Source organism: Crocodylus porosus, unplaced genomic scaffold (assembly GCF_001723895.1).
Source record: "Crocodylus porosus isolate Cpor-Errol unplaced genomic scaffold, CroPor_comp1, whole genome shotgun sequence".
Classification (NCBI taxonomy): Eukaryota; Metazoa; Chordata; order Crocodylia; family Crocodylidae; genus Crocodylus; species Crocodylus porosus.
Genome location: NW_017728928.1, coordinates 13,482,915 through 13,493,009, shown reverse-complemented (window position 1 = coordinate 13,493,009; position 10,095 = coordinate 13,482,915). Strand labels below are relative to the sequence as shown.

Sequence of the window (10,095 nt, the reverse complement as noted above, 5' to 3'; positions counted from 1 at the left end):
GACTAGTTATGCTCCAGTGTTCGCTCCTTCAGTAAAGTCCCACCCTGCTAAACCCATAGGGGCTAGAGGTGGAGAGAGAGGCTGCCTTGAAAGATTGTTCCCAACTAGTACTGCATCTCCAAACTCCTTTGCTCCTTGAGCAAGGCAAGGGCCCTATGGCTTGGACCTTCTTGTCTTGAGGGCGCTTTTAACCAGGTTCCCCTTCGCTATGTGATGCATTAAGCCCCGCTTAATGGTCTCTGCCTAGTGTCCAACACTTGTCCCATTTGTCCTCTTAGCTTGACTCTACCAGGGTGCAGTGCTGGAGTCTGAGTTCAAAGTCAAAGGGTGGAGAGCAGCATGGGGCAGCTTAGGAGAATGTGGCTGCCATGGTACTGCTGCCCTGTAGGTGAAGTCAATGCCCCCTTTGGAAGCTAGAAGTCACACTTCCAGCCCTCCACCTACTCCTCCCATGGCTCTGTGCGTCTCTCTGTACCCTGCTCGAATGAAAAGATCACACGCTCTTGACAGTTTAGCTATTCTAGCCAAAGCCCTAGTCTGGATGCAGCGGTGCCAACAGGAGAAGGGTCTACCAGCTTGGGTCCATCATTTGGGAGGTGCTGTAGTCATACCCCATGTCTTCAGTATGGGGCCCTCCTGTCCTCACTAAGTGTACAAACTATGGCAGCAGCAGCCCCGTGATAGGGTGAACCCTATGAAAAAGGGCATGTGGGAGCTTCCAGACTCATGTTTCCTTTGAACCCCACCGCTACCACTGGCAAGCAACACCTTTATGCTTCTGGCTGTGCATTGCACTAGAATTCGTAGGATCAAGGATTACATATTTTATTTCCAAAGTATCATAAAATAGGGCGTTTTGGTCTTAGGCATAACTTGCCCATGAGGAATCAGAAAGGGATCCAGCAGTAAAACTCCTTCAGTGGCTTTTACAGGCTGGAAAGACAGAGAAAGCTGGGAATTTAGCTCTGCAGCTTAAGGCACAGAACCCTCCATCCTGCCTCTCTTGGGGCTAGTAGAGCCACAGAGCCTCCTAACTGTATGGTGCACTGAGAGGCAGGCCACAAGCCGCTCAAATCGGAGCTGCCAGGGTTACTTCCAAGTTCCATGCCTAATATCTGCAAACAGCTCAGTGAGCCAAAAAATTCAATTCCAATGAATTATGAATACTTATGAGTTTGGTGCAGAAATAGTCTCAAAAGGTAGTCGGCCTCCATCCCTGAGCCCCTGCACACTGCCTGGGTCCTAGTGTCCCCAAACTCTCCCATCAGAGAAAGAATAGTAAAAATAAGAAAAGAGTGGAAAGAATTGCTCCAGATCAGAGGAGGAAGACCACAGAGGGAAACATTTTCTGCATGAAAGGAAATGAGACAGAGAAGAGACTAAGCAATAAGACAGTAAGAAAGAGGGAGAAAGGAGAGATTTGGATCAGAAAGTTCTTCTCTATGTAAGATAGAATTATTATTATTGGTATTGTTATTAGTGACATAGCACCCAAAAGCTTCCAGTGAGATCAGGGTTCCTTTTTGTTATGTAGCAGGCAAATAAATATTAAGAAATGGTCCTAGAGATCTTATAGTCTGAACCAGACCCTCATTTGGAAAGCACTTGGGGTGGGAAACACATCAGATGCATTCTTATTAAAGGCACTGGCAAGCAACAGACTTTTTTTGCAAGTCCCTGATAAAGCATGGGTGTTGCATGCCAGGAAAGCAGTGCTGAGTCCTTGCACTGGGGATGGTGGTTCTCTGCCTCGTGCAGTCCCGTCAGCACAGGGCTTTGCCTCCCTTCTTCCTGTGCCATGCAACAGTGACACTTATGGGGGCATTTTTCCTTAACCTTTACACCATTTCTTTTCACCTTGAGGCATGCTCTGGCCCAGCTGCCCAGTATTTCTCTACCAGCAGTCACAATCCACTGGCTATTTTTATAGTAATTACATGCAAAAGGCCATGTCCATGGAGTCCAAGGCTTTGCCAGTCAGTCCTTCGTGCAAGCTGCAGGTCCCAACAGAAATCACCGCTACAAATACTCTCCCTAGTCTCCTCCCACCCAGATTGCCACCCCATCTACTGCATCACGTATGGGTAGGGGGTGATTTTCAAAAGCACCTGAGTGACTTAGGAGCACAAGTCCCGTCGACTGACAAACATACGGAAGAATCCTTTTTTCGGGGACTTGGGCTTGTCATTATGGGGGGAATTTGGGGGAAGGTCTCCTAATGCTCACCAAACCGATCAGGCTTTGCCATTGCCTTTCCTCTTCCAGTTTCAACCCACATTTCCTTCTGGGTGGTTTCACTAGCCACTAAGCACCTATTGCCACAACGGGGCTGATCTTCAGTGGATGGGGATTGTGACTGCTGCATCCATAGAGGTGTGACAATTTACACTAGCTTCTCCCCTGGGTTTTTTCCTCAAGACTTTGTGCTGTATCACAGGGAGGAAGGGACATACCAACCTCCCTTCCAGTCAGGTGTAAGCGGGTGCCCGCATAGCGTAGGTGCTTACTGCTAAGCTGAAGTTGTGTGTACTTATCGTACTTCCCCATCTCTCTTCTTTTCTGCCAGTCTCTTTCATTCTCCCTGTGCACGTCGAAACATGACGATTACTGCCCTGCCCAGTTGACTAACTAACTGCACAACAAACGTCTTGTGTCTACACATGCATCCCTATAGGCTGGAGTAGATTAATTTAGGCATCCTGCAGCCCAAAGTACTATCCTGCCACACAGTAAAAAATTGTGCAGCAGCACATATGAAGGCATTGCCCAGCTGGTTGGGGCATGAGGGTGCTTCAGTGTAGGGGTTGCCTGCTGGGTAGCCCCACACTGAAGCACCTTCACACCCCAGCCAGCCCCTCTTCAGCACACTGAGGCAGGGGGAGCAGCCCAGGGCCTGGGACCCCCTGCCAGCTGGGGCTGCTCTGACTCAGCTCCACGTGCTGCACCTCAATAAATTGTGGAGCTTATTGCTCTGGAGTGAATTGCTCCCAGGCACATGTTCAAATGGTGCACCTGAGAGCTTTAGCGCCAAAGCAATAAACTCCATGGTTTATTCAGGCACCATCATTGCACATGTAGATGTGCCCCCTGTGCTGCTCCATCCCCTGTCACATCCCCCTTCCCTCGTGTGTGGGACACTAAAGCTGGAGCTAAACTCTTAAGTTTAGGATGCTCCAATGGGTTTGCTGTCAGGCAGCTTCCAAGTGAACATGAGTTGTGTTGTATGTCCCAAACCCGAGCTCGCTGTCAGGAACAGTTAGGCAGCAAATGAGGTCCAGTTTTCTGTCCAAGCCATCTGCCCTAACAGGTTTGCATTACATCTTAGCCTATTCATTATTAATGTAACCTTCTTCTTTTGCACTTTTAAGGCAAGAACTGGGCTTCCCAGCACAGCCACCCAAATCTCCCACCCAAATGGCACTGAAGCAAGAGTATAGCGCAAGCTGAGACAGGCTCTGGAGAACATATAAATATATTATGAAGTGCACAAACACTCAATAATTCATCTCACACAGAGAGCAGCTTTTGCTTCCAAAACTCCAAGGAGAACTTCTGAATCCCATCCCTCCCGCCCCCCATCCCTGCCCTCAAGGAGAAACCAAATGGAAAAGTCCAGTTTCAGCAACACACAGAACGAAGCTCTGAGCCCCCACATCCCTCAACCTGACCCGCGCCCCCGCTCAGGCCGTTCCAATGCAAGACCCGCACAGGCAACTGCCAAGGCAATGTGCTCCTGCCCTTCGCCTCCCCCTCCACCCCCAACCCTTGCCCTCCATTTCTAATCAAAACAGTTCCAGGCCCCTCTGCAACGCTACGCAATTGGTGTCCCTGACAGCAACACCCAAGAGTCAGTGGGTAAATGTCCTCCCCCTCCACCCCTGCAGGTGCACATAACCTACCTATGGTCATAAGCCAGGGAGGTGGGCAAGTGTGGGAGGAAAAGTAGAAGAGTAGGTAGGTAGATCAGTCCTGAATGATTTTTGCAACCTCAAAGGATTTTTCCCTCTTTTTCTTCTCCTTTATTGGCCCCGTGGGAGTGTTAAGGAGTCCACCTCACTGTGCTGGGTGCTGTATATGCACAGAACAAAGTGGGCTCTTTCTCCTACAGCTTATCTTTCTACTCTCTAGGCCCATACTTTTACAGGCCCCATGCCAGAACATCTCTACAATGTTTTGGTGAATTCCTACTCTTCTTGCTGGGGTAAACTCCAAAGAAACTGCATTGCCTTACTTACAGCAACTGCGAATTTGGCCCTATTTCTTTAGTCCCCTCGTGGATCTTTGCTATAAATTACAGATTCTGGAAAGTAAAAAAACAAGAAGGAAAAAAAAAACCCCACGCTTCCTGGGCCTGATACTAACCAGGAGTCCAGTCCTTCCTTTCCCAATCCCTGTCTCTTCTTCCTCAGCACTGGGAGATATGGTTTATCTGAGCAGTGTTTAATGTAAACTCTGTCAGCCCGGACTGCCATTAATCCTCTGGAGTTTGGCAGCCGCAAGATTAAATAATAGGGAGAAAAATACACATCTGAAATTGAAAAATGCTTCAGGGCTTATTCCCAGCCAGGTTTCCCTCCTCTTCCAGCACTTTCGAAAGATAATGGCGGAGAAGGGAGACAAGCCCAGTGAGATGGGGAAGGGGAAGAGGAAGGGGAGAAGGCTCTTTGGGGGGCGACTCCTTGCTCCCTCTCACCATGGGAAGGGAACCAGCACCGCGTCCGTCTGCTGCTTTCCAGAGTGTGGAAAATTCCACATCTACCCCTCCCCTGCGCAGCGATCCAGCCAGGGGTCCCACAAGGGAGGCTCTAAATATACTATAATCCCCAGCCTGCAGCTTCTATTGATCAGCTGTGATCCCTGCTCCCATTAAAGCCATATTCAAAGAGTGCAGTCAGGCTCATCCAAAATCCGTCAGGCCCACATGCCTTCACTAAAGTACCAAGAAGCAAACAGGCCATCCTATGGGCTGGTTTTTGCAGCTCTGTCAGTTTGAACAGATCATGCTTTGTGTAGTCTGGATGCTGAATGCTACTTGCAGGGCTGCGAAGTTGGCGTGCCTGTGCTGAAGTCGGTAGAGTTATTCCAGATGGATGCTGATAAAGCGCTGAGCAGAATTCAGCCTCCGGTCCACAGATCATGGAGCGGTAGAGTTGGAAGGGACCCCAAGGGGTCATCTCATGAATCCCCCTGCTCTGCGAAGGATCAAGCATAGTATTCCTTCATGCTTATGGACAACCAGGGGCTTCATGTGTGTCACAGATGGCACAAATGCAAATCCACAGCAAAAAACCCTCAGCTTTTGAAACCCAGAGAAGATGTTAGCAGCTCGGATATGACTGACTTGCTTTTAGTAAAATGTCCAGTGGATTTCTGGTCCCCATTCCTCACTCTGCCACTGACCAGCAGTGAGACCTTGGGAAAGCCACGTGCAACCACATTTTTCCAAAGCAGGGACTAATTTTGGGTGTTTCAGACTGCAGTGGTCCAAACTGGGCTTCAGCAGAGGTTGGCCCCAGGGGATCATGTTGGGTATATTCTAGCAGGATGCTTTCCAAGCCCCTATGACTGACAGCACCAGATCCCAGCTTTGTACCTCTTCTGATGAACCACAACAATAAAGCTCAGGTGTCTCTATGCCCGTCGTCTATTCAACAGCTAGGGTAAATCACTCCAAAGCAAGTCTTGCTTGGCCTGAGCATAGACTAGGGATAACTATGGACCTTATGTTGGAGTAGTGCTGCTCTTGGGCTCCTTCTTGTGGCAGGTCCTCTCTTGTAGGCAGAAGAGAAGCAGAGTTGATCGATGCTGATCTGCTAATCCACACAGATATACTAATGGGTGGACCGTTCCCTGGTTGGGATGGGAGTTACGGACAATTTTCAGGGAGAAAGAAACTAGCCAGACTCATCCTCTGTTTTCTCAGGAGCCCCCTGGTGAAAGTAGTGACAGCAGCAGCAAAGTGACAGAACCCTCTACAGCCAACTTGACCCGCTGCCGTCCAACGAAGAGCAATGCGCATTGAACCATAACAGCACCCAAGAAAATGGCTTCACTCTCGTTTCCAGGAATTATTCTGTATATGCATATTAGAAGCTGGGAGGGCTTGGGGGATTCTTATAACCAGACTAACAACTTTACAGGATATCTCATGTACACCAGCTCCCCTCCCCATGCCTGCAGAGACTCAGTTTCAAATCACTTACACCGAGACTGGGACAAACAGGCTGTTTCATTTCCTGGTAGGAGCATTAAACGGAACAAGATCATCCGAGCTCCTGATACTTGTCATAGCTTCAGGGAATTTAAATTCTACTTAGTCCTGCAAGGTGCAATCCAGTAATAACACTGATTTCCTGTAACAAGATATTCCACTCCCACAGAGCGCAAGGGTCCAGGGCTCCACATACTTACACATGAAGGTAACTTCATCCCCCTACTTATTTGCACATGCAAAAGGTGAATCTCAAGCACCAGTGTTTTCAGGATCAGGACTAGGGTTGTATATGGGCAATCCATTCACAGTAACATCCATGTGAAACATTGGATCATAGACCTACCCCTCATTTGAATTATGTCAATTTGATACTGATGAGTCCAGACTGCACTTAGTTTTCATTTTGTAATTGTCATTATGAAAAACGACAAATATGATGAAGCTGAGAAGGATTTTATATTTTATCTTTGACAAACTTTAATGAGAAATATCAATGTTTATTTCTAATGTGTGTGTGGTTTTTTTAAATGATTGCCTAAATTGCTTGCTTTGACAGGAAATAAAAGACCCCTCAGACACTAATTGTCATTTATACAAAAAATGAATGTCTTTATCTTCTAAGATGGCCTTCAAAACAGACACTAAAATAAAATGAAAATGTTCTGTAAAATTAATGTACTTTAAAACAATGAATAGTATAGGTTTTTATGAGTATACACAGTTATTGTTTTTAAGCAATATTTACTTTCTTTGTAAATGTCAATGAATATATATTTTCTCTCTTGCTGTTGTTTTTAGTAAAGGAAAAGACTGACTCAGACACAGAAACCAGCTAAATACTTCCAGGTCAATAGATTTTATTTTAGGTTAGAGGGAAACAGCAAAACAAGAAGTAAAAAATGTACAGTCCTAGTGGCAGAGCAGAGTGGGCACTTCTCCTCTGCAACAAGTTGTGCTAAATCTGAAAACAAAATACCTACTGTCACTAGAGGTTCTCAGATACTGGAAGATGCAAGGCACAGAAAATAAGTACCATATCCCCTCATATACCACGCTGCTTGGAATATAATACATGCCTTGTTTTTGAAAGGCAGAATGAAGAAAAACAGCTATTTGCTTGCAGTAAGTAACTGAGTCACAGCAGCTAGGGAGCAGGGTCTGCTCGTTGTTCTGATCCTTGAGGCAGGTGCAGATTTTACTTCCACTTTTGCCTGTAACTAGCAGAAATTGTTCTTACTGTATTTCTCACATAAAATGCACACTATGACATCCAGCAGCTGATTTTTTTGTGGGGGGGAAGTGTGTTGTATGTGCAAAAATATGGTAATATAATCTGATAGCTACTGATACCACACTACCTACTGATCCAAATATAATCCTTCCAACCCTTACCTAAAACTCTCCAGGCAGGAACTGATCTGTCATTTGATTTGTCTGTCACCATGCACAACTGTGGGGTTGCAAAAAAATAAATGGTAAGTGTACCTATGATTCAACAGTGTCTTTTAAAAGCAGAAAAGATTTGTGGTTTATGAATATGTATTACGCTCTGTTCTGATTATCATTCTCCTCTAATTCCCTCTTTTTCACTCTCCTACAACTGCTAAGCCCTGCTGTAACTGTCCTCTGTGTATGATCAGTGCACATTGCCGACGTGCTGTCTTGTGGTTTTATTTAATCTTTCTGCATTTGTCCCTTGGTATCAACTGTCACCCTCATGTGTCTATTGAAGCTCGACACAATGCAGAATTCAGTATTGCCAAAGCCAAGCGTCTAAAAATGCGAAGTTGGACCCTCAAAAAAAAAAAAAAAAAGCATGAGATTAGCTTCAAAATCTTGACATTTGTTTAAAAAGTCATAAATGCCAGGTCCTTTCTATTTTCAGTCTGGCATTTCTGGGCCTTAGGAAGTCACATTTTTAAGTTCTTCTTCAAAGCCCCCAGAGCTCAAGTCTTTTATTAAAATAAAAGCAGAGATCCTTTTGCCAAAATGTGATGCCAGGAGCTGCAGCTTTCAAATGAACACCCAGTGTCACAAGATGCATAATAGCATCGCAGAAGTTAGCAACACTGAGACTCATATATTAAAAGAACAGGAGCCACCAGCAGTCAGAGGGACTGTGGGAAGGAGGAGACAAGCAGGGCTGAGCTAAGGCCAGGAGAGTGAGCAGGATGCACTGACAGTGCTCGGTGTAACGCAGAGTCGGTAGGCAAAGCCAAGCTGCACTCACCCATCCAGGGAGCCCCTTGGATCTCAAGGATCCAGTGAGAGGTGGGAGCAACGTCTTCAAGGTCTTGCTGGGAGGAAGAGCTGGGGTCTTGCAAAGGGGTCTTCTACTTTAAGGAGCTATGTTTTAGAAGCCCAAAGCCTTACTTATTGTTATCCCCTTGCTAATTAGCACATCCTGCCCTAATTGGTGCAGATTAGAGACTACAAAGCTGCCCTGTAGGAATCCAACCTGTCCCCTGCCACTTGAGCCCAGACCTCCTGTGAGGCTCTCCATTAGCTCCTAACAGTACAGGTACCTAACATAGAGCTCTGAGTCCATCTAGCAAAGGGCAGAGGACACACAGACATGCCAGCCAGCTCATCAGGGAGCCAGGATGTCTTTCATGATGTGCCAGCCTCTCTCAGAGAGAATGAGAAAATGACTGGCACATCCTCTTTACTCAGATGAACACCGAAGCCAGGAGTGATAAACAGCACCTGTTACTACTGAGCCAGACTAGGTTAGCCTAGGTAACAGCAACCATTGCAGAAACCTGGGTTACTCTATGCAGTGTTTCTATTCCTCCTGTTACCTCATCACAAATGCCTTTTCTGAGGTGCCAGGCTAAGGGGAAACCACTTTGCCGCTTTCCTGTCAACACTGTGTTGCTGCAAAGTGCCAAAAAGGTAATTAATCCTAGGCTGACCTCTTTCAGTGCTGCCGCTGCCCCCTCTCCTCTCACTGGAGAATTGGCTGTCAGGAGAGCACAGCGCTGAGGATAGGGATAAAAAGCAAGCCAGCAACATAAGGAGGCACGTGAATGAAGCCCTTCTTCCCGCAGCCGGCTGCCCACATGCAAGTGCCTTCCATTGGGAGTGCCCAGCTCACGGGCACCAACTTCTGCCGAGAAAGAAGGGAAAAAGAGAAACCAGCCCAGAGCAGAAGGTATCTAGAGATGCATTCAGACTCCTCTGAGCTCTAAGGTGCTCATCACGCTGCTCCTCTGGCCTGGCCATCTCCGGTCACATTGCTTCAAACAAGAGCACAAGCCAAAGGCAGGGGGGAATTCAGAAGCTGCCCAGCTTGAGGATGTCCCCACACATTTCCATCATTGTTACTGCAGCAGGTCCAACATTTTCAAGCCTTGAAAGATCAGTGGAACATGTCATAATTTGACCAAAAGACTGAGCGCAAAAAAGTCAATGGCATTTTCACCAGTGATTTCCCTTTTAACAATTTACAGAACCAGGGAAAATTTGATGAATTCTGACATGTGTATTTTGAAGGAAAAAAAGAACGAACAAAAGAAAAACATTCCAGGATTTTTAAAAAATGAACACGGTTCATTGTTTCCCCCTCTTGTTCTCTGAGTGGCCCTAATTATTTATGACAATCATAAGAACACGAGAACTGCCATTCACTGGGTCAGACCACAGGCTCACCTGGCCTGTACCCTGCATCACACCATGGCACCAAGTGGACGTTGAAAGGGAGAGTGAACTGGGTCTGGCCAGGGTGTTTTTCCACTGTTCCTCTCTCACTTGCAGCATCCAGCATTTAAATGCAGCTTAGCTCTGCCCCACCTCATAGTTTTCATTTTGGAAGCCTCTTGATATAGGTCAGAGACTCTGTCACTTTACCCCCCTGCAAATGGTCCCCAGAAGGGATGACA

The 10,095-nt window shown here is 46.7% G+C and overlaps 1 protein-coding gene across 2 annotated transcripts in view; it reads left to right on the top strand.

Annotated features, from left to right (window-relative positions):
• The window catches only part of CYGB (cytoglobin), a 46,552-nt gene extending 38,845 nt beyond the window's left edge, over positions 1-7,707 (top strand). For both annotated transcript variants that reach the window (XM_019542660.1, XM_019542659.1), the window contains exon 4: positions 5,924-7,707. In XM_019542660.1, the coding sequence (XP_019398205.1) occupies positions 5,924-5,963 (40 nt within the window). In that variant the 3' untranslated portion in view covers positions 5,964-7,707. The remainder of the gene's footprint in view (positions 1-5,923) is intronic.
• The last annotated feature ends 2,388 nt before the right edge of the window (positions 7,708-10,095 follow it).